The 24,910-nt window shown below is 43.0% G+C and overlaps 1 protein-coding gene across 1 annotated transcript in view; it reads left to right on the top strand.

Annotated features, from left to right (window-relative positions):
• Positions 1-24,910, top strand: part of Usp22 (ubiquitin specific peptidase 22) — a 38,726-nt gene that overhangs the window by 7,298 nt on the left and 6,518 nt on the right. Inside the window, exons 2-9 of the mRNA XM_076869934.1 lie at positions 6,231-6,363; positions 15,522-15,635; positions 16,043-16,144; positions 16,789-16,958; positions 19,143-19,290; positions 21,776-21,881; positions 23,201-23,359; positions 24,501-24,627. Of these exons, the coding sequence (XP_076726049.1) occupies positions 6,231-6,363; positions 15,522-15,635; positions 16,043-16,144; positions 16,789-16,958; positions 19,143-19,290; positions 21,776-21,881; positions 23,201-23,359; positions 24,501-24,627 (1,059 nt within the window). The remainder of the gene's footprint in view (positions 1-6,230; positions 6,364-15,521; positions 15,636-16,042; positions 16,145-16,788; positions 16,959-19,142; positions 19,291-21,775; positions 21,882-23,200; positions 23,360-24,500; positions 24,628-24,910) is intronic.

Genomic DNA, 24,910 nt, shown 5'->3' with positions numbered 1-24,910 from the left:
TCCTCTCTTTTCCCTAAGAGACACGGCCTCACTACATTGCCTAGACCAGCCTCGAATTCCTGGGCTCATGCAATCCTCCAACTTCAGCCTTCCAAGTAATTCCACATTAATTTGTTTGTCATTTTTGAGCATTTCATTACTTTGCAGTATTGCAAAATATTTCAGGGTCAAATTGTATGTTTTCTGCTCTGGTGTTAGATTCTGCCATTTCTCCAAGGATCCCTGGTTCCATTTATTAGAGAATGAAATTAGAAACCGGGATCTGGGCACTGGTGTGCTCATTTATTACTGGGATATGGTGGCTTCTTGGCTGTCTGAGGATAGCATTAAAAAATAGACCTGTGTGTGTTAATCCATCTGGACACACATCTATAATTTTTTCAGTATATCCCTTTGCATCCACATTAAGCCATACATGGTGTCTCCAACTCTAATCCAGTATTATATGGATCATTTTCTAGTTTTCCCTTCTTGGTTATCTGTAACTTCTGTGTCTAACAGAGAGAAACTTGGCTCCCATCACCCACAGTCCATTTTTGAAATAGTTCAGTCTCTGTGTACATGTGTAGAGGTTTCAGAACTAGTGCTGGGTACGCCTTTCCTTTAGTGAGCACCCTTCACTCATTGCCAAGTTACCTAGGAACTTTCTTCCTACCCCTTTCAGTGCATTGTGTCCTCTACCTGCAGGATAACCAGATTCTTCTCTCATAGCCTGTATTCCATCCTGGCATCCTCCAACTGTGTCATGTAAAATTTTGCATGGGTAAAAGATGATTGTTTTTTGTATGTGACACTGAGATTGAAGCCATTGGCACTCTACCACTGAGCAATACCCTGAGCCCTAGTTTTTAGTTTTTATTTTGAGAAGGTCTCTCCTAGGTTGCCATGGCTGACCATGAACTTGGAATCCCTCTGCTTATCCCTCGTGTAACTAGGAGTACTGGTGTGAGCCTGCAAGACCAGTGGAGGTTGGCTCTGTTCTGTAAAATTTAGTGGCCCCTCACAAAACTTGAGGTGAATTACAAAGCCACATGACAAATGACTAAAGGGTGATGGAGACTGAACCCAGGGGCACTTTGCCAGTGAGCTCCATCCCCAGCCCTTTTTATTTTTTAAGCATATAAAAGATAAATTCATCTTGATGCCATGCGATGTTAATGCTAAGTGGCCAAGGCTGGCCTCCAACTTACAGTCCTCCCACCTCAGTCTCTGGGGCACGGAGATCACAGGTGAGAGTCACCGTGCCCTGCGGATAATGGATTTTTATTTGGTGAATTTTTGTATTTGCTTTAATATGAACTAGTCCATGTCAAACAGAAATTAAGAAACGTTTCCTTTACAACAAAAGTGCTGCTGCACCCAGCATGATGCTTCATCCATGCTGACAAATGTTCTGCTACTGAGATACAGCCTCTGTCCCTGTTCAATGAATTTTGACAAATACACCCACCACTAGGGTCACATACAGAGCAGTTTCACTGCTTCCCCTGCTCAACTCTCCCTAGCAGCCACTGATCTGTTTACCATCTGTGTTTTTCTTCTTTTTCAGAATCTTAGAGTTGGGTTCCTATAGTATAGTCTTTTCAGACTGGCTGCTTTTGTTGGGTGACACACATTGCTCCAGAGTATGGTTATAGTGGTATCTTGTGTGGTTATAGTGATGTCTTATAGGTATCGACTTGCTGACTTTCTCATTGTCTGGATTTTGTTTTTCCGTCCTCTGGATCAGCTGCTACAGATTGGTCTCTGATCCAGGGACTGGCTCAGCCTGATTCCATTGGCCAGATCTTAAGTTGTGCTAGGTTGTCTTTAACGACACACAGATCTGATCCACTTGATGTTGAACAGACAGATTCTTAGATCGGAAGTAGATAAACTCACTTTTTGGAGACTTAAATGATCTGCCATATAGATACTTGAGTCATCTTCTAGTATTTTATGTTGGCAGGCCCTTGTAGAAAGTGTTGAAGAACAGAAATTAAAGTAGAATTGAGTGTTTGTAATAGGTATCATGACTTGGTAGCAGCTCTTATATAAGACTCTGGGAACCAAAGGGGAACAGCAGGTTAAAATAAGGCTTCAAGGTGATCTGCTTGCTCCATGTGCATGTGTAATTGACACTTGGGAAGCTGAGGCTGCTTGGCTGAGTCATTAGTACCAGAGCCTTTTACTTCATCCCTGCTTCTGCCAGATGTGTGACGTGAGCTTCCCATTTGTGATTGTGATATTTCACATGTATCCAGCAGTTTACATTTTGTAGAGCACTTGTCACATATAACGACATTTGGTTTTGTACTCTTGGTAGCCTTTTTTGGTAGGCCTGGCAGGTGGGTCTCTTGGCCCGTTTGAGAACACAGCTAGCTGTTCCTTCATTTGCCCAATGAAGGTCTTGACTAGGTGGATGCTGAGATCTATGTTAGTGCTCTGTCTGTGTTGAAGGTCCAAGTTTGGCTCTTCAGGGTCTCCACAGAGTTGTGGGTTTGTTTGAGAAGTTGGTCTGATTCCAGTCAGGTCTTCAGCTTCAGGTCTTCCCTTGGTTTTTCACGGATAGTAGAATGTTTTCACCTGGTGTTTTAATTATATCAAGTTCATGGTGGTAAAAAAGTCACTCCTGGGAATGTATGAGAATTAGACTTACCTTCTTAAACTTACCTGCTTTTAATGGAGCAGTTGAAAGTGTGTGACTTGTGTGCTGATTTTTTAGTTGTAGATATGGACACAATGCCTTTTTTAAAAAAAAATATTTTTTAGTTATAGGTGGACACAGTGTCTTTATTTCACTTTTATGTGGTGCTTGCCTCACACATGCTAGGTGAGAGCTCTACCTCTGAGCCACTACCCCGGCCCAATACCTTTAGTTTTATGTGATGCTGAGAATCGAACCCAGTGCCTCACAGGTGCTAGGCACGCGCTCTCCCACTGAGCCACAACCCCAGGCCTGTGGGCTTGTTTTTTTGGTGCTCGTTTACTTCTTTGAACTGGACTGTTCAGTGAGTTGTCTGCCCACTAGAGTGAGGCCTTGTGTTTGACTGCAAGGGCTGTGCCGTATAGTGTTGAGCTCTCATCTCTCACATACAAACTTCTCTGATTTTCCCCCAACCCTCCATGATCAGATATGCTTTTCTTCTTTTAATCATCATAGTATTTCATGTATGTCTTCAAGCATATGTGTGTAGATTCTCTGTGTGTTGTTTATTATTATGCTGTGGTTTCTCACCCCTTTTAAAACATATACCTCAGTGACTTTTCATAAAGTGAATGTGCATCACCACTGCAGGGGGCACGGGGGATGGCACTCATCACCCCAGGACCCCCCTCAAGCCACTGTGTCCCTCCCCTGGCCCTCTGGGAACCATTGGTGTAGATTTCCACAGCCCTTGACTGGCTTTGCTGCTTCTGTGATGGGAGCCTGCCATATGCATTTGCCTGTCTCACTGCTCCCCTCAGTGCAGTGTAAAGTCCTGCACCCCGCAGAGTGCCCCATAGGCCCCTTGCTTTGCCGTGTAGTCTTCTGTGAGTTGATCACACAACCATTCATCTTTCCTCATGGGGAATATTTTTGCCTACTTCTTATGTTGGGGTATTACAAATAACATTGCTGTGAAATTCTGATCTGCAGTGTCTTCTGTTGCACGTAAACCTAGAAGTGGAATTGTTGGGTTTCATGCAGTTTGATACTGGCTTTCCCTGTATTTGTGAAATTAAGAAACTTACAACAAATAGTAAGAGCACTGTGTGAATGTCACATAGTTTCCTAGAGTTCCCAGAGGTTCGGCTTTTGCCCTTCATTTATGCCTCTGTATGCCATTCTTCCTGAGTCCTCTGGAAGATACCTCATGGTACCTACCCTTAAGTGCACCTCCCCTAAGAACCAGCTCATTATTCTCCACAACCACAGTGCAGCGATCCCAATCCAAGTGTAGTTTTAATAGAATCATATATTCTAACATATCCCTGTTTAAATGCCCCACTTGTTAGCCTTTCAAAACTCTAACAAAAACCAGAGATAATCAGTTTATAAGGAGAAGAGGTTGATTTTGGCTGACAGTTTTGGAGGTTACAACATATGATCAGTTGGCCTCATTGCTTTGGGATTGTGGCAGGCAGCACATCATGGCAGGAGCCAGTGGCTGAGCAGAACTGGTTATTCACAGTGCCCTCCAAGGGCATGCCCCCAGTGGCCCAGAGACCTCCCGCTAGGCCCCTCTGTTAAATGAGTTTCCATCACCTCCCAATAGCTCCAAGCTTCCAAATCCAAGCTATAGCTCTACTTTCCCAATAATGCTGTTTATGACTTGAGATCATGTGGATATAGGATTCAGCCCAGGATCATGCAATGCATTTTTTTTTGTGTGTGTCTCTTCAGATTCTGTTTATCTAGAGTTCTCCAGCTTTTTGTCTTTTGTACATGGTATCTTTGGAGAACACAGAACAGATATTTTGCAGAGTCAGTTTGGACTTGTGAGTTTTTCTCCTGAGCAGAGTCAAGGTGTGGACCTTGCTGGAGGCAGTGCTCTGTCATGGATTGGGTTGTTTTGCTGGGGAAAGTTCAGTTTGATTAAGGTGGTGTTGACCCAAGTTCTCAGTCCTAAAGGAAGCTTTTACATTTTGAGTTTCTAGGTAAAATTAACCATTTAAAAACATATACTTCAGCGACTGTGAGTGTGTGCTCAGACCTGCGGCCACCACCCACCTCCTCGGGTTACAGCCCGTTTTTTATCCGGCTCTCCTCCCCAGCCCTGGCAGTCTGGGTCCTCTCTGTGGTTTCATTGTTCTGTGTGGGTGGAATCCTACTCCCCGTGGTCTTTGGTGTCGGGCTTCTTTTACTTGGGTCATGTGTTCAAGGGTTGCTGCCTTGCGGCTTGTCAAGTCCTCCTTTCTGTTCATGGGGAATTGCTCCACTGCAGTTTGTGTGCCCCATCATCATTTGGCGGGTATTTGGTCTGTTTCTGCCATTTTAGCTTTTTTGAATTACTGATTTTTTTTACCCAATGGTTTTAGAAACGTCTGTTGCCTATTCTTGCTTGAATCAGTTATTACTATGGTTATAGAGTAGAGATTTTATATTTTTGGCCTTCCACTGTAATTGTTAGTTGGAATTCACCTGTGAAGACGACTTAGAGTTAGTGTGTGTGTCTTTAGTATTAATTTCAATATGGGCTTGGAATTTTTACTCAATGTAAATGATTTGTTCTTGCTGGAATTTCTTAAGATGTCATCTCCTTTTAGTTGTCCCCTGTAGTGCTGGAAGTCAGCCTTCCTTTTGAGTGTTGCAGTTGCGTAAGAATTGTTTACCACCGTGCTCATACTTGCTGCTGTTAAAATGTTATGTTTATGTGGTCTATTTCTTAGTAATAAATTGTTGTTACTTTTTTCTTGTTTGTGTATATTGCTTTGATTCAACCTCTCCTATTCCGTGTGTGTGTGTGTGTGTGTGTGTGTGTGTGTGTGTGGTGTTTTCTTTTTGGAGGTTGGTGACTGGGGGATCAGGTATTGAACCCAGGTGCTTAACTACTAAGCAATATCCCCCACTCTCTCCCCCCCCACTCTCTCCCCCCCCCACCCTACCCCTGCTCTTTTATTTTTTGAGACAGGGTCTTGCCAAATTGTTGAGGCTGATTTTGAATTTGCCATTCTCCTGCTTCAGCCTCCCAAGTTGCTGGAATTACAGGTGTGCACCACCCCCTGCAGCTGTGTGTGGTTTCTGTTTTGCTTTTTTGCTTCTAGGTGTGTGTGCTCTCGAAACTAGGGTTATCAAGCCTCAAATGATACTCAGGGTGTGGGTAGCTGGCCTGCAGTGGGACAGTACCATGTCGGTTTAGGGTGCCTGTTGGGATTGGGGAGGAAAATGTGGTAAACATGCCACTAGCTTTTCGGGCTTTGTTTTTGTTTTTCCACAGTACGGTCATGCTATGTTGCTGGGCTGCCTTCATCTCATGATTCTCTTGCCTTTGCTACCCAGGTAACTGGGATTACACGTGTGTTACCACCACACCATACTGGGTTTTGACATTGAGGTCATGGGCTATCTTTTCATATGGCGCTAATTTTAAGATAAATGAAATAAGTCTCTTTAAGGGGAATTGAAAGAATGAACAGTCATTTGCAATAAAATTCCCTTTCCTTTCCTCCAGGATGGCTTGACTTGGCTTCGCTTTGCTTCGGCATTTCCCTTTTACCTCTCCTGTTGCTTCCTGCACTACTTACTGATTCTCTTCTTTGAATTTCAGGCAAAGTCCTGCGTCTGCCATGTCTGTGGCGTCCACCTGAACCGTCTCCACTCTTGCCTCTACTGCGTCTTCTTTGGCTGTTTCAATAAGAAACACATCCATGAACACGCCAAGTCCAAGCGGCACAACCTGGGTAAGGCGCCCTCCTGAGGCGGGAACGGGCATTGCCCAGCTCTCTGTCCTGTAAATTTTGTGATTGTCTCCATGTAAAACACTACAGGGGAAGGAAGTGAAGGGTATAAACTGAGCTCAGATGGATGATGTGCCCAGTTTGCCTGAAGACTTATTAAGTTGTTTTAACATTTTATGTGACTTTAAATGATAAGTGGCACCTACTGTTTGTTGTGTTTGGCTTTCTTTGAAACTTTGATGTATATTCTTCAGTGCTGTCCCTATGAATGAATATCAGATCTTCATTTTTCCCTTTGAAATATATAGTAGGAACCAAAGTAGGCAAGTTCATGAAAAGACAAGTTCAACATTGTGTGGCATCAAGATAAATTTCTTTCATATGCTTAAAAACTCAAACTCCTTGGGCTGGGCCTGTAGCTCAGGGGTAGAGTGCTTGCCTAGCATGCATGAGGCCCTGGGTTCAATCCTCAGCACCACATAAAAATAAACAAAATAAAGGTATCTGTCCATCTATAACTCCAAAAAACATTTAAAAAATTCAAATTCCTACATTCTGAAGTTACTTAAACTGTTTGGCTTTATTTAGTTATTTGGCTCTGGAGAATGGAACCCAGAGGTGCTTTACCAATGAGCCACATCCCCAGTGCTTTTTATTTTTTGAGTCAGGGTTTCACTAAGTTGTTTAGAGCCTTGATTAGTTGCTGAGACTGGCCTTGAACTTGGCAGTCCTCCTGCTCCAGTCTCCCAAATCATTGGAATTACTGTTGTCATTAAATATTTCTTTCTTTCCTGCAAAGTAGCACCTTCAGTTAAATGCTTGTGAGGTCTTGAGACGCTCTTTTACAAGATAATTTTCAGAGGGTCCAAGCTAGAGAAACTCTTTTGGAAAACGCTTCATGTGGACCTAGCAAAAGATGTTTTTCTGCTTCTTTTCCTAAAAATCTGTAATCTCATGCTCTCTGGAAAACATTAGCCTAAACATCCTAATCACAAACAACATGATGCAGGTTTGTCACGTTGCTGCACAGACTCCCTGTAGGCAGTGTACATGGGAAGCCTGAGCCCCGTGTTTTGGTTAAGATTAAAGTAGTCACGTCTTCTGTGGTCTCCTTGAAAGAGCGAGGAGACTGACAGCAGAACAGGCGTCTGGGTTGTGTGATGTGTTTATGAACCAGCTGCTGTGTTGTGGGGGCACGGAGGCTGTCATCTCAGCATCATGCTGGGTGCAGCAGCACTTTTGTTGTAAAGGAAACATTTCTTAATTTCTGTTTGACATGGACTAGTTCATATTAAAGCAAATACAAAAATTCACCAAATAAAAATCCATTATCCGCAGGGCACAGTGACTCTCACCTGTGATCTCCGTGCCCGGAGAGACTGAGGTGGGAGGACTGTAAGTTGGAGGCCAGCCTTGGCCACTTAGCATTAACATCGCATGGCATCAAGATGAATTTATCTTTTATATGCTTAAAAAAATAAAAAGGGCTGGGGATGGAGCTCAGTGGCAAAGTGCCCCTGGGTTCAGTCTCCATTACCCTTTAGCCATTTGTCATGTGGCTTTGTAATTCACCTCAAGTTTTGTGAGGGGCCATTTATTTATTTATTTTTGAGATAGGAGAAATTATAGTAACTCAGTCATCCTCAGTGGACCTGATTTCCATCTAATAGCAATTGTCTGTAAAAAGACTGCTTGGAATTGGGGGCTTCGGTTGTAACAGTGAGCTAACTGGCCTATCAGGGAGGAGAGCCAATGGTGCATAGGGCTCTGGTCAGCTACAAACCCAAAGGGGGCCCCACAGTCAGTAATGACTTTTTGTATTGGATGGGTGAGGGAAGGGATGCTGATGAGGTCAGTGTGGCTGTAATAGACATCTGTGATCTCTACTTTTAATAGTACAAATGACGTGTTCCTGCTGTAATTGAATCTCAGATCAGTTTAGAACCAGATAATGGTATGGTTAAAAGAATATGGAATATTGGAAATATATTTTTACTTAAAAATTTTCTGGAGAATCTTATTAACCCAACATGATCTGTAAAAATCACTTTGTAAATGTGATGTTAATTCATTTTAGCAACCCGAGTGATAAATTTTGCCCTTACTTCAACTAGAATGAGTAATCTTTTATAAATGTTGCTTTAGGAAACAAAACCATGGAATGGGAGAAAGATGTGGCCCTCTGGTGTGTGTTTTATGTTTCGTTTACAATGTGATGCATGAATAAGCTACTTCCAATGCCCATATCTTTTTTGGTTTTGTTTTTAGTTTTAGATGGACACAAATCCTTTATTTTATTCATTTATTTTTATGTGGTGCTGAGGATCAAACCCAGTGCTTCACACATGCCAGGCAAGCACTCTACCACTGAGCTGTAACTGCAGCCCAAGTATCCACATCTTTGATTCTGCTCCTGCATCCACCTGTAGTCTTGTAATTGTGTTATAATAAATTTCTCTCCATCTGAGAACCTCGTCAGTCTCCTTTTTTTTTTTTTTTTTTTTTTTTGGTAGAAGAAAATAATTATTGGTTCTGAAACCTATTTTTTCAGTCACTTTCAGTATCAATTTTTATGTGAAGAAGAAAAAACTCACTACTTTGGATTTAAATTTTGATAAGACAGAGCTCAAAAATCTGACAAGTACATTTTTTTCTTTTGTTGTTTGTGCTTTTAGTGTTATGTTCAAGAAATCATTGTCAAATCCAAAGTCATGAACGTTCCCCCCGCCTTTTTTTTTCCCTTAGGTTATGATTTAAATTTTATACTTGATGGTCTTTGATTTATTTTCACTTAATTTTTATATATGGTGTTAGCTAAAGTTTTGCTCTTCTTGCATGTTAGGGACACAGATTTTCTAGCATCATTTATTGAAAAGACTTTCTCCAGAAGGATCTTGATACCCTATTGAAAAATCACTTAACTGTACACAAGTGATTTTATTTCTGGGTGCTCTGTTCCATTGGTCTGTATGTCTGTCTTTAATCAATGTCACACAATTAATTATTATAGCTTTGTATAGTAAATTTTGAAATCAATAAATGTATCCTCCAACTTTGTTCTTCTATTTTAATATTGTTTAGCTGTTTGGGGTCGTTTGAGGTTCCACATGAGTTTTAGATGGATTGTTTCTTTCTACAAAAGTATCTTTGGGATTGTAGTAGAGGTTGCATTGAATCTGTAGATTACTGGGTGGAATTGTCTTTTTTTCCTCTTTTTATTGTTGAGATGATGTCACTGCGTCATCCAGGCTGGCCTTGAACTCCTGATGTCAAGCAATCCTGGTGCCTCAGCTTTGTAGTTGACACTATAGGCAGGTGACTAGTATTGTCATCTTAACATTAGGTCTTCTAGCCCATGAACATGCCATGTTTCATTTATTTGTCTTAACCTTTAGCAATATTTTGTGGGTTTTAGTGTGTGATAAAACTTGATTGAGTGTATTCTTGAGCTATTTTATTAGCTTTGATACTGTTGTAAGTGAAATTATTTTCTTAATTTCCTCTTTGTTTTGCTCATTGTTATTACATAGAAATAAAACTGGTTTTTGTGTGTTGGTTTTTATAATCTGCAGTTTTGCTGAATTACTAGCTTTCTGGTTTTTTTAAAATATTTATGTAGTTGTAGATGAACACAGTATCTTTATTTATTTTTATGCGGTGCTGAGGTTCGAACTCAGTGCCTCACGTATGCAAGGCAAGCACGTTACCACTAAGCCCCAGCCCCTGAGTTATTAGTTTTTAAGGATTATTTCTTTGGGAAGGGGTAGACTCTTTAAGGTTTTCTGCATAAAATATTGTGTCATCTGGAAACAGATACTACTTTCTTTCCAATCTGAGTGCTTTTTCTTTTTATTCCTTGCCTAATTGCTTTGGCTAGACCTTGCAGGGTTGTGTTGAATAGCAATAGTATAAAAGGTATTCTTATCTTTTTCCTGGTCTTGGAGAAAAGCTTCAGGTTGTCACCACTGTCATTTCAGCTGTGGTTCATGTGTCCTTTGTCATATCAAGGAACTGGCCTTCTCCTCCTAGTTAACTCATTGGTTTTATCTTGGAAGGGTATTGAATTTTTTCAGGTGCCTTTTTTGCATCAGTCTCTGATTATGGGGCAAGGGCTTAATGCTTAATGGTTGCAGTTTTTGTTTGAGGTAATGAAAAAAGTTTGAAATATGTAGAGTAATAATAGGTTTACAACATTATGATCATAATTAGTGTCACTGAATAGCACACTTCAAGAGGGTTAAAATGACAAATTTTGTATATATTTACCACAATTTAAAAAATGCTAACATACAAGAAAGTTATTGATACGGCCCTCCATATCCCTAGATCTCACATGAGCAGATTCAGCTAGCTGTTGATTGAAAATATTTTTGAAATATTATGTCATTGCTGACATCACTCCATAGTTGAACCTATGATGGTTTTGTCTGTCCTGAGCACATACAGACTTTTTTCTTGTCATTATTCCTGAAACAATACAGTGTAACAACCATTTACATAGTATTTACATTGAATTGGGTGTGATTAAGTAATCTAGAGATAACTTTAAGTAAATGGGAGGGTATGTGTAGGTATATGCAAATGCCACACCCTTTTACATAAGGAACTTGAGCACCCAGGGTTTTGGTATCCACAGGGGATTCTGGAATCAATTCCCTGTGGATATAGGTGCACTTTGAATGGATTCTATGGTATATAAATGATATTTCACTAAAAAAGGAATAGGCCATGTGACCAAATTCCTACAGGCCTGAGGCTCTGAAAATTGTGCAAATGGTAGAAAATTGAAGGCTTTTTGATTTCTGTTTTGGTACCCGGGATTGAACTCAGAGATTCTTTACTACTGAGCTACATCCCCAGTCCTTTTATTTTGCCAAGTTGCCAAGGCTGGCCTTGAACCCATGATCCTTCAGCCTCAGCCTCCTGAGTCTCTGGGATTACAGGCATGCCCAGTGGAAGATGGAAGGCTTTAATTCAGAACTTTTTAGTATTTGAAAATGAGTGCTATTTTCTCCCAAAGATTATTCTTATAGTGTAACATGATCAAAAAGCTATGGAGCATATTAAAAGGTTAAAAGACAGTTGCTGGATGAAATGTGCTTTTACTTGTGTGCCTCATTGAGTTTAGACAGTTCAGTGACCAGGTACAAATTTGAGCCAGTGTTCTGTCACCTTACAGGGTCAGCAGCATTATTGCCTGTCCACAGATGGAGCCTTAGGTTGAGGCAGACCCTGTGCTGTGCCGATGCCTCGCAGGGAAAAAATAGATGCCCTGATGCCCTGGTAACATGGGCTGAGTAAGGAGGATGAAGGAACTTGTTCAGGTTTCAGGACTGAGATATGGCAATGCCAGCATTGGAGTCCTGACTTGTCAGACTGCAAAGCCTGTATGCTTTCTTTAGCATAAACTTCCTTGTCCCCTCCTGCCCTACTCTTTCCTTTCCTTTCTCCCTGGCTAAAGGGGGAAACCTGTTTGGTGTGCTTGTGATGCCTAGATTATTGTCCTCCTCAGATGGCCGCACATGAGAGAACTAGTGGGGTTGGTTGCTGTTCCTTGAGAGATGGCCTGGAGCATGGGAGAGCATCCTGCAGGAGTTCGGGAGAGAGGAGGGGACACTCAGAACACTACCTCCTGTCCATTATACTCTCTCACCTCCAATTCCCGCAGCGTCTCATCTGCTGTCTTGAGGATTTGACTGTCCAGAATATTTCTTGTAAATGGAATCATAAGTATGTGACCTTTAGTATCTGACTTCTGTTTCCAGTGTATTTTCAGAACTCATCCAAGTTGTAGTATGTGTTGGTATTTCACTCCTTTGTATAGCTGAATAATACTCCATTGTGTATATACCACATTTCTCCATTTATCTGTTGATGGACATTTGGATCGTTCTCACCTTTAGGCTCCTATTGAATAAATACTGCCACGAACGTATGTGTAATTGTAGGTGAACATATGTTTTCATTTTTCTTTGATATAAACCTAGAAATGCAACAGCTGAGTCATTTGTTAATTTTATGTTTTGACTTTTGCTAAACCACCAAACTTTTCTGTGGTGTCTGCATCATTTTATCCTCCCACAAGCAATGTACTAGTTTCCCTGCCTCCTCACCAGCCGACACAATGTATGAGCATCTAGTTTCTCTGCATCCTCACCAGCCAACACTTTCCCCCTTTTCTTTTTAAAAATAGCTTTCAGAGTGGATATGAAGTCAAATCTCCGTGACTTTGATTAACATTTTCTTTCCTTTTTTTCTTTTTCTTTTGCAGTACTGGGGACTGAATCCAGGGGCCTGGGCTTGCAAGGCAAGCATTCTTCCCCAGCCTCATTTGCATTTTCTTATTTTTTTTTTAATATGATATTGATTTTTTTAGCACCTTAATTTCATTTATTTATTTATTTTTGGTGCTGAGGATCAAACCCAGTGCGTCACACATGCAAGGCAATTGCTCTACCACTCAGCCCCAGCCCCAGCCCCCAGTTTGCATTTTCTTAGTCAACAATGTTGATGAACATTGTTTTATGCACCTTTTGGGTCATTTTTGTATATTTGAAGAAATACCAATTTGAGTCCATTTGCCCATATTCTAATGGGATTCTTTTTGTTCCTAATATTATGATGTGTGTAACTTTCTATTCTGGATGGATGTATGATTCACAAGTATTTTCTCTCATTTTTTAGGTTGTCTTTTTCACTTTCTTGATGATGGTTTTTGATTTAAAGTTAACTTTTTTTTTTTTCTTGGTTCTAGAGAGTGAACCCACTAAGCCACATTCCCCTCCCCTCCTTTTACATTTTATTTAGAAACAAGGTCTCAATGAGTTGCTTAGGTCCTCACTAAGTTGCTGAGGCTGGCTTTGAACTCGAGATCTTATTGCCTTAGCCTCTTGAGCCACTGGAATTACAGGTGTATGACACCGTGCCTGGCAAAGTTTTATTCTTGATGAAGTCAATCTTGCCTATTTTTTCTTTTTTTTGGTTGGGGAGGGTGTTAATGGAACTGAACCTGTACTGGAGATTGAATTCCGGGGGTGCTTGACCACTGAGCTACATTCCCATCCCTTTTTGTTTTTTAATTTGAGACAGGGTCTTGCTAAATAGCTTAAGACCTCACTAAGTTAATAAGACTGGTCTCTAACTTGTGGTCCTCCTGCTTCAGCCTCCAAAATTGCTGGGATTATAGGTATGCACCCCTGTGCCTGGCACCTAGCTGACTTTATTTGACTTTAAGACATGGTCTCACTAAGCTGTTGAGGCTGGCCTCAATGGAACCTGCTTCAGCACTCCCTAGTGGTTGGGATTCCAGGTGTACGCCATCATGCCTGGCTATCCGTTTTTCTTCCGTTTTTTCCTCATATTTTGCTCTCAAATCTAAGAATCCATTGCCCAATCCCAGGCCATAAAGATTTATCCCTGTGCTGTCTCCTGAGAGTTTTATCTCATGTTTAGGTCTGTGGTTCCATTTTGAGTTGATATTTGCATGTGGTGTGCGGTAGGAATCCAGCCTCATTGTGTGTGGACATCACACTGTCCTGGCACCATTTTCTCAAGAGACTCTATTCTTACCTCAGATGGTAAGAATAGTCTCTTGAGATTCACCAGAGTATTAATCTGAGTCATAATAACTTAAGACATTAAAGCAAGTTGGCCTTTCCTCTGGGTTCTGCATCCATGGATTTCACCAATTGCAATAGAAAATATTTGGGGTCAGGGAGGAGATTGTGCTTATACTAAACACATACAGACCACCCCCCCCATTCTTAACAGTACAACCTAACATTCGTTTTTCTAGCATTACGTGGTGTTAGGTGTTATATGTAATGTAATGATGGTTTGGAGTACACAGGAGGATATGTGTAGGTTATATGTAAACACTGTACTCTGTACATAAGGGACCTGAGCACCTGCAGATTTTAATATCCAGGGATGTCTTGTAACTAATCTCCCACAGATGCTGACAGATCAGTGTATCACAAAATCTTTGTTTTATTAAGAGACATTAGTATTTATCATGTGATGTACTTAAGTTATATGTCCTGATTTAATGTGCTACTGTACTGTCACCATTTTACCAAAGAGGAAACTGAGACTCAAAGAAGTGGAATAATTTACGAAAGGAGCATAACTGGTAGTTGGCAGAGCGAGGATTAATCCAAGTTGTTCTAAATCTGTGCTTTTTATCCTCCTAACTTGTCCCATACATCTGATGGTGCTTGATGCACACCCATTTTTTTTTTTAAGAGAGAGAGAGAATTTTTTTAATATTTATTTTTTAGTTCTCGGCGGACACAACATCTTTGTTTGTATGTGGTGCTGAGGATCGAACCCGGGCCGCACGCATGCCAGGCGAGCGCGCTACTGCTTGAGCCACATCCCCAGCCCCTACACCCATTTTTTTTAAATTTTATTTTTTAGTTATAACTGGACACAATACCTTTATTTCACTTTTTTATTTTTATGTGGTGTTGAGGATTGAACCCAGGGTCTTGCACGTGCGAGGCGAGCGCTCTACTGCTGAGCCACAACCCCAGCTCCCCCGCCCCCTTTTAATTGTTGAATTCAGAAAGTGTATTTCAGGTGCCCAGAGGACTTTGTCTGTAGAATAAAGTAATTAAGAGCCCAAGTATTGGTCCTGTTTTCCAGATGGCGCAGTTGAGAAAGCATAAAAGATCCATGTCCAGGTAGGCGGGAGGCAACTCTGGCTGAGAAGTCAGAGTTGTCTGATTAGAAACTCTCCCCTCTGTTCTTAGAAAAAGAGCAGTTAATAGCCTTTATCCGTGAAGTAACAGCACACATCACTTGCTTTCCTTTTCATCATAGGACCAAGAATTCTCAGTGTAGTAAAGCATTTTTACCCTGTCAGGTGGCCAGGAATCCTTATGAACCTAAAATACTAGTTTTAAATGTCACACTTTGTCTAAGAAACTTGACTTGTATGCCTGAGTCCTGAAGCATTGCCTTCCATGTTAAATTGAATTTCCTTGGGCTGGGGTTGTGACTCAGTGGCAGAGCACTTGCCTCGCACATGTGAGGCACTGGGTTCAATCCTAAGCACCACATAAAAATAAACAAACAAAATAAAGAAATTGTTTTCCATCTATCGCTAAAAAAATTTGAAAAAAAAATTGAATTTCCTTGTCTCCCTTCTTTCTCTGCAGCCATCGATCTCACTTATGGAGGTATCTATTGCTTTTTGTGTCAGGACTACATCTATGACAGAGACATGGAAATAATTGCCAAAGAGGAACAGCGGAAGGCTTGGAAGATGCAAGGTTGGGTTCTGCCTGAATTTACCTACTTATTTTGTCTCTTAACCCTGTGGTCTCCTCAGGTCTGTCAAGAGCAAAACTTGGTCATAGAGAGTACCCAGGACTGAGTGAAACGGATGCTGCAGTCTCTGTACTCAGGGACTGGAGGCATTTGAAAAAGGAATCATCTTGCATTCTTGTTGGGGTGGCTTTAATGGGCAGTTTTGCAGGAAATGTGGTGTATTCATAGACCCCCACCAAAGGCGAGCCGGTCACCCATCTGTGTAGTAGGGTGTTAGAAAGCCTTGATATCAGGGCTGCCGCTCTTTCAAAAACAGCCTGATAACTAGTATAGAACCCCACAACTTTTGTTTATAAACACACTTGAAAATTGAGCCAACAGCACTTGGAACCGTCTTTCATCTTCTTAGGTGCTGGAGAGAAGTTTTCAACTTGGGAACCAACCAAACGGGAACTGGAACTGCTGAAACACAATCCTAAAAGGAGGAAGATCACCTCTAACTGCACCATAGGTGGGTAGAGGGCATCTTGCAGAGCAGAGTCTGTTTCCACTCCTAGGCTCATAATGCAGCAGGAGTCTGTTTAATTCCTGCTTAACTGCATGTCATTGGTTGGCCTGCTCAGCATCCAGGTCACAAGCACCCTGCTCTCTACAGGGAGTGCCATTGGCTTGGGGTGCAGAGGAATGAGTGGAGGTGGTTCCTGCCCTGTGACCTTTAGAGTTTGCATGTCTTAAGGAACCCAAGTGTGTTTTGGCCAGGTTAATCTTCAGTGATAGAAGTGATGTGGCTGTGCAAGGGTGTTTGATAAGTATTGTAAGAAGTGAGAAATGCATTTTAGAACATTTTAAAATCAATTTGTTTTGTTGGAGGCTCTTTTCCAACATGTATTTTTATTGAAAACACAATTAGGCAGTGGTTTTAAAAACATAACGGCCAAAGAAAGGATGTTGGTAGTGGACATTCCTCAACACAGTTCATACAAAAATGGTCTCAAAATTAGGAAAGTATTACATTTCTTCTTGCTCTTTTCTTCTTGAGTGAACTAATAAAGGAAGGTGATCGTGCAAACCTAAAGGAAGCCCCCAGCACGTGGCAGTACACTACCTGTAGTTCAGTGCACAAGTAACTCCCGATGTCTCTGGTTTCATTCTCAGGTCTGCGAGGGCTGATCAACTTGGGGAACACGTGCTTCATGAACTGCATCGTCCAGGCTCTGACCCACACACCGCTCCTGCGTGACTTCTTCCTGTCTGACAGACACCGGTGTGAGATGCAGAGCCCCAGCTCCTGTCTGGTCTGTGAGATGTCCTCACTCTTCCAGGAGGTGAGTGCTGCCAACTGTGCTGTGGAATATTTTACAACTGCTTTCTTTTGCCTTAAAAAAAGGATTGGCCATGATAAATTTCCAGAACTTTATGTAGTGAATAAGTTTTTGATATGTGCTTTAACTATGGAAGACAGTTTTTCCAAAAGAGATTGTTAGATGAGAAGCTGTGGGCATGGCCTTTGGAGACACACTGCTGACCCGGGATGAGAAAAGGAGCCCTTGCAAGGGTTGTGGCAGAGTCAGCTGGTGGAACACATTCATCTCCGTAAACACTGGCAGTTCACTCTTAAATCCTGTTGTCGGCCACACTGGATCTCAGGAAGGCCAGTAGATGTGCTGGCCTCTTTCCTGTTTCGTTCTCGAGGGAAGTGGGTCTCCTCTGTTGCTCTGTTGTGAGCCTCTGCCCTCCGTGGGTGGCTCTGTTCCCTTGATCTGACTGTGGCTGCACTCAGTGTGTTCATCCATGTCTGTGTCTGACTAGAGAGAGAATGCAGGACGGAACTCTGGACACAGGGTCCAGACACGTCTGGGCTGAGGCCTCAGGACCTACCAGCTTAGTGCCTCCGACTGGGTTCTTAGAGCTCAGGTCACTCAGTTACTCCAGTGTAAAAATGGGGATGCTGCCTGCCCTATAGGCCTCTAGGAAGACCAGTCCCCTGCTTTTATCAGTCATCTTGCTATTTTGTCAGAAAGTGGCCACACCCAAAGACTCACTACTGTTGGTGGCTGCTTGGGCCACAGTCTCAGAGTTGAGTAGTTGGATAGAGACCATGTGGCCTGTAGCTGAAGTTACTCTCTTTTGGGCTTTTTTCAGAAACAGTTTGCCAGTCTCTATCCTAGCAGAAGCCATTTTTCCTATCCAGGTGCTAACTAGGCTTGACCCTGCTTAGTTTTTGAGATTGGGCAAGATCAGTGCATTCAGAGTAGTATAGCCATAGACCTAGCCTAACCCATTTCTGACTCCTACAGCATACTGGTAACTGTGGGGATTGTATTACTGAACAGACTGAAATTGTTGGAGACCAGAATACCTGAAATGATTGGGACACGAAGTTTGTCAGGTCTCAGGGTGTTTTGTATTGTATTTGATAGACCTTACTAATTGATTATCACTAACAGAAATCCAAAATGCTCCAAAATACACCATGCACTCTAAAGTTTCGGGTTACAAAGCCTTCTGGATTTCAGATTTTCAGTTTTAGGGATGCTAACCCAGTACGAGCATCTCTTTCTTATAGTGGCTGTCCACCTCTCAACGTCTTACAAGTGTAAGACTTGAAGCCTGTGGAGGAGTTGAGCATCTTGTTTCCTTGTCCACTTTATGCTGCTGCTAGGTGAACAACTGCCATTTACTGTCAAGCAAAGGAATCTCATGAGTGTGTGAATTCTTCTAAATCCAAAAGAACAAAGCTAACTTTGAGATTCTTGATTTACTTATTTTTTTGTGGAGCTGGGGATGGAACCCAGTGCCCTGTGCATACTAGGCAAGCACTACCACTGAACTCCACCCCAGCCTATCGTTATTAATGGTATATTGGTTACCATGTCATTTTGTTCAGAATTATGAGTCTATTCTATTCTAAATAAAGTCCATGTTAGGTCAGATGGTAAGATTTGAAATGTTCATGTCAGTGGGGACCTTGACCTGAGGTTTGCCTGGTGCTTTGTATTAGGTGACATTGGTCATATTAAGTCCTCTTTTTTTTTGGACTGGCGATTGAACCCAAGAGTGCTTTACCACTGAGTTATATCCCAGCCCTTTTTATTTTTTTTTATTTTGAGAAAAGGTCTTGCTAAGCTGCTTAGGGTCTCTCTAAGTTGCTGAGGTTGGCCTCAGAGTTGCAATCCTCCTGCCTCAGCTTCCCACGTCACGGGGATTATCGGTGTGTGTCCTGTCCTCAAGAGGTCAAGGTATTTTTATTTTCATTTGCTTTCATTAGCAAGTTACAATTCATCGTGTGGGTTTATCTTTAAAAATTAGGTGGTGGGAAGGAGAAAATCCTATGCATACTCCAAAAGCCCGGAAAGTCCAAATAAAAATAAAATTCAGCTTTAAAGAAAGAGAGATGGTTTTGTCAAACCAGATGGCTCCCTTCCTGGGCAGCTGTTCAGCACTTCCATTGTGTCACATGCTCAGGTCCAGTGTGCTCCCACAGTCCCCCTTTTCTTCTCCCCGAGCAGTTCTACTCTGGACACCGGTCCCCTCACATCCCCTACAAGCTGCTCCACCTGGTGTGGACCCACGCACGCCACCTGGCCGGCTACGAGCAGCAGGACGCGCACGAGTTCCTCATCGCGGCCCTGGACGTCCTTCACCGGCACTGCAAAGGTGGGCCGCTCTGCCCCCTCTGTCCTGGCGCCTTCCTCAGGTTATGACAGGAGTTTCCCTCTGAAAAGGAGCAAAGAGGGGAAGTGTGCATGCACGTCCAAAACTGGGGGACACTGCCGAGAACCCCCACTATTGTTGCATAGACCATATATGATCATATTTTCCTAAGGAGGTTTCTTGTAGTTTATTTTTTAAAGAGGAGAAAGTAGTTTCACGTGTCCTTTGGCAGCCACGTGGTAGGGATCCCCTGTGACCCATCATTGAGAACAGTGAAAGCTCGGAGGCCTCGGCATGTTGTGGCTGCTCTGTGGCTCCTCTGAGTTGTCATGTCTGAGGCTTCTGAATGTGACTGATGGTCAGAACTATCCTTCTCCCTTGGGGAGACCACAAACGATTGCTGCTCTGAAATAGAGCACTGGGATCAGGGGACCAAGCCTGTTCACCTGTGGTGCGTCCCTGATTTTGATTGCAGTCCTCTTTTGATTCTGATCAAAGGCTTTTTATTTTAAGCTCTTTCTTGGGATTTTAATGGAACATGGCTTCTGCCTTAATGTAGTCCCACAGCCTGCCTGGGAGCACGGTCCCCCTTCGCGGGTTCTTGGATATGGGTGGGATTTGATGGTTGAGGTGGGGAGGAGGCACGGTGTCTCCTAGGGTAGGAAGTTGAGATTCAGGTGGAGTGGTGGGTAGCTCGAAGCATGATTGGGTCCCTTCCTTTTTTTCCTCGTGGAGTTCCTGGTTCTGGTAGAGTTCCCAGTTCCAAGAGCTTGCAGGTTGCCATGAAGCTTGGATGTGGGTTATCGGCTTCTTACATTGCTGGTGTCTAGTTCAGTAGGTCTGAGAGAGGGTGATGCTGTGGCTGCAGGTTCAGATCTCACCTCTGAAGGCACTGCTGCAGTAAGAAAAGACCTGGTACCCATCGGGTTCCCTGGGATCTGGGCTAGTTCAGCTAAATGTAGGTGGTACCTGCCCAGCTCATTTTCTCTTGAATTGGTATCTTTTAAAGAACAAAGCAGCTGACTTTCCTAGTGCCGTTCAGTCTTTTGAGGCTATGCTCAGGATGGTGGCCTTTGCACCAGTGCCCTGTAGAGCCAATGGCACCAGCTCAGAGCCCCAACGCTTGACATGAGATGGCTTGTTTGAATCAGCTCTCACGCTTTGGGTTCTGTTTTGTTGGTACTTAAATTTTTTTTCCTGTTAAAACATATGTGCTTTTAATACTTACCCTGAGAACCAAATGAAAGTTGCTGAATAGCTTAGCTTATATTGGATTTTCTTGAATGATGTGTGTCATACATACAGAAAGAGCCACCATGAAAGATTATTTAATTAAATATTATTACTATAAGCAACTTATGAAGGTAATGAAGAACCTCAATAAGCAGGAGAAGTCTGTACTGAAAATTGTTTGAAAATGCATTGTTGTTAAAATGTTTGTAGAACAAAAAACCGTGAAACCACTGTTGCCCGCTCCTGGAAAGAAATGTCAGCTCTTTTCATTAAAAACAAAGTCATGGACTCAGGGTGTGGCTCATGTGTAGTGCTTGCCTGACAAGTGCAAAGCTCTGGGTTCCATCCCCAACACTGCAAAACAAACAAACCAAAAAAATGCAGTTATCAGAGACTTGGCACAGGTTATGGGCTCTGGATGCGCTTGGTTGTGTTGTTCATGAGTTGTCAGCTCTAGGGCATCTTCAGCTCATCTTTCATTACATCTTCCTGTATGCACTTTCCATACCTTGTAACATTCTGCCTTGTGAATTCAAGGTTCTTTTGGGCAGTGTTTTCCTCTAATCTTAAATCTGGATGATTGCTCTCAAAAGACTGGACATTCTTCATTCTGTAATAAGTCTGTTTTTTGATACATAATGTATATGTAAATGGCTACATCATCATCCCCCTTTTAGCTGAATGAAGTTACAATGTACATTTTAAATATATATTATACTCTGCTCTTGAAGTTGTATATCTGCTTATCTAAGTAGAGTGTGGATGGAACCCAGGGAGGACCTGGGAGTCAGGAAGTGTGGAGCTGATGAGGAGCAGTGGGTTGGGGCTGCTGCGAGACATCCTGAGGGAGGCACGGTCTGGTTGAGGGAGGAGAAAGTTGCTTCTCTGGTATGTCTGGTCCAGATCATTATTATTGGGCTTTCTCTCTGGGAAAATATTTATTCAATTATTCTGCACATGAAAAACAGAATCGATAATCCTACCAAGCTGTTAGGTATTAGGACACTTCATTGCCGAGACAGATGCTAAGGAGAGAACAAAGAGTATTAGCTCTAGGTGCTTGGATCTCTCATGAGATTAAAACCATGATGCACCCCTTTATCAAGTCTCCGTTGGAATCACAGGTGTCTTCACCCACCTTTTAAAGTGTCAGTATCCTGGTTTCCTCCTTCCTTTTCTGGGTGGGTGAGGGAACGTGCTGTCTGCTGTCCTGGAGGTGCACAGATGTGATGACAAAGCTGTACTCTGTCCCCAGGTGATGACAATGGGAAGAAGGCCAACAACCCCAATCACTGCAACTGCATCATTGACCAGATCTTCACAGGTGGACTGCAGTCCGACGTCACGTGCCAGGTCTGCCAGTAAGTGCAGCCCTCAGCCAGACACAATCTGCTGCAGCATCAGGACCTGGGTGGGCCACGCCGACATCTTAGCACAAGCCCCAGTCAGCAGAACTGTTGTGCTGGGGAGTTTTTTAAGTGAACCCTTAATGCTAAAGTGGAATCGGCATCGCTTGTTACACTGAGCCCTGAAGGGTAAGGGAGAAACCTCATGAACAAGTGGCCCTCAGTGTTGGGGTTTCCTTCGTGTTCAGTCCAGCCAGGTGTTCTTGGGAGTTATCCTTCACATTTCTTTGGCATCTGGAACCAAATAAAACAGCTGCCTTTAGGAAGGCCTCGCTCACCCCCAGCAGACTCTTGACATCTGTAATCTGGGTGGGTTATCTAATCATTCCATCACGGTTCCTGTGTCCATCTGCTCCCCGTTGGTGACTTTCATTCTTGCCAGGTGCGGCCACCACTTAGCACTTCAGGCCTCAGAACATGGACAAGCATCACTTGGCAGTGAAACAGAGGACCCTGCATTCCCCCTCAGTGCACATGCGTGTTTTTATTCCAGTTTAGTTTTTTAAAGCCCTGGTCACAATCTACTAAGGTTGTTGAGAGTCCACAGTGTATTGTCACCCACAGTCCATATGGGGTCCTGGAAAAGGGTCCCTGCTGCTTGGTGTTGCAGATACAGTTTTCTTTTACATAGCAGAGGTTGTTTGGGCCTTGGCTGTGAGCATTGTAGAGTTTCTCACTGACCAAGTTCTGGTAGCAAGGGGTTGTTTCAGATTTATATTCTGTTTAAATATCTTGGGCAAATATCCCACTCTGAAGAGTTTCCCTTTTTTAATACTGTAAATTAAATCTCCAAGGAGGAGCTGGCCTTGCTAAATCCAGTGGTCTACATTCTGCAGAGTCTGCTCAGCTTGGTCAGTGTACATTCAGTGTGATATGTGTGCGCGGGGGATCTCTGTGATCCCCCTGGGCAGCAATAACCAGTTTCTGGGTATTGGTGCTACTCCAGTTCCCACATGCAGCTGAGGTATACCTAGGGATTCAGAGCCTCTGAACCTAGGGCTTGGGAAATTTACTCTTCTTAAAATCCCCAAATGAAGGTGGTGCTCTCCCAGATTTTGACATTAAAGGGCAGCCCTTGCATTACTGGATTTATATACATCCTTACCTTGGGCCACCCAGGACACACAGGTTTAAGAACTCCTGCTTGAGCACCCACCCTCAGGCGTTCTTGGAACAAAAGGGCTGTGTTGGTGTGTCCCTAAAGAAAGCACAGAAGCTGCCTCAGGCTGGCCCAGAAGGCGGTGGCCCTCATGACGTGTTTCCACTTTCTGCAGTGGCGTCTCCACCACCATAGACCCCTTCTGGGACATCAGCTTGGATCTGCCTGGCTCCTCCACCCCGTTCTGGCCCCTGAGCCCAGGCAGCGAGGGCAGTGTGGTGAACGGGGAGAGCCACGCGTCAGGCACCACAACACTCACCGACTGCCTGCGGAGGTAAGGCAGCCATGACGTTTGGGCAGGGAAAACCACGTCTCCCGTGCGGAAGCTGTTTAGAAGTGGTAGCTGGTCAGGAGAAAACTATAATTCAGGGCCAGACCAGGGTAGCATTTTCTCTCTGCGGCCCAGAGTAGAGATGGCTGCAGGTGCCCAGGAGCTCACACTGGTTGGCTCTTTTCAAATTTTTTAGTATTTCTGTCTTCTGCTTTGCACGACTGCATGTCTGTATCACAGACCACCGACCTTCTCCCACTCACCCCAACCCAGTGAGTGAGCTGAGAGCCAAGAACAGAACGTGATGCTCCCCACCTTTTCTGGCAGGCAACCTGCACCACAGCGTGGACTAAACACTGGTCCTATTTCCCACGTGTGTGGCCTGTCCTGCAAGTGGCTAGAACATCTGTGGTATTTTGTACTTAACAGCCATTTTAAAGTTGTCCCTTCACTACTTCATTGGTTTAGACAGGTGATAAGACTTCGGATGCTCTTCAAAGGCTCTGCAGAGTTCCCTGTAAGGGAAGTATTCCTTAGAAGAGGGACAAGGTTTTATGATTTATCTTGCTGCATGTTTAAATTTTTTTTAACTACATTGACTTTGTTGGATTGATAGGTCCAGATAGTAAATAGGGTATCAGATTGTGGAAAACAAACAACCAACCAAAAACATTTTCTAAGAGTCCTTTTAATTTAACATAGTCATAAATTTCAGTAATATAAAAGTTTGGAGAAAAGATTATGGGAAAAAAAAGTTCCATATTTTTTTCATTGTGAAAATTATAAACCGTAACTGTGAATCACTTCTCAGATGGACATTTTATGCTTTAAATTTTTCTGTGGCAAGTCTTAACAGAAGTGATAAAATATTCTTTTGGTCTTCCTTTTCTGTCACTCTTCTTTCCCTCCTTTTTTCCTTAAAAACTCCCCTTCTGCCCCTATACTGGGGATTGAACTCAGGGCCTTGCATGTGCTAGGCAGGTGCTCTACCACTGAGCTACATACCCAGCTCTTTTTATTTTGAGGCAGGAAGTTGCCCAGGCTGGCCTTGAACTTGATCCTCCTGCCTCAGCCTCTCAAGTTGCTGGGATTCCCGGTGTACACCACCATGTCCAGCTAAAAACCTTTTTAAAATGTCTTGTAGATTTACCAGACCGGAGCACTTGGGAAGCAGTGCCAAGATCAAATGCAGTGGGTGCCACAGCTACCAGGAGTCCACCAAGCAGCTCACTATGAAGAAGCTGCCCATTGTGGCCTGCTTTCATCTCAAAGTGAGTTTTCCAGAAAACAGCCCAGTGGCACTTGAGGGCATTTTATAACTGGGCAGTCAGTAGGCGTGCCAAAGGAGCAGGAGGGTGCGAGGCCTAATTCTGTGCTGCCCTCTGTTGCACAGATTTGTGATGGTAACAGAAAGCAAGTGACTCTAGATAAGAGTGAGCAACTTGCAGTGTGTGTGTGTGTGTGTGTGTGTGTGTGTAAAAGTTTTATTACTTCCCAAATTCTCCCATCTCTCCCCCCTAGTCTGTTTTACTTAAAGCAATTATGATCTAGTCC

The sequence above is a fragment of the Callospermophilus lateralis genome, chromosome 11 (assembly GCF_048772815.1).
Source record: "Callospermophilus lateralis isolate mCalLat2 chromosome 11, mCalLat2.hap1, whole genome shotgun sequence".
Lineage (NCBI taxonomy): Eukaryota > Metazoa > Chordata > Mammalia > Rodentia > Sciuridae > Callospermophilus > Callospermophilus lateralis.
Note: the sequence above shows the minus strand (reverse complement) of the source record. Positions and strands in the feature narration are given on the sequence as shown.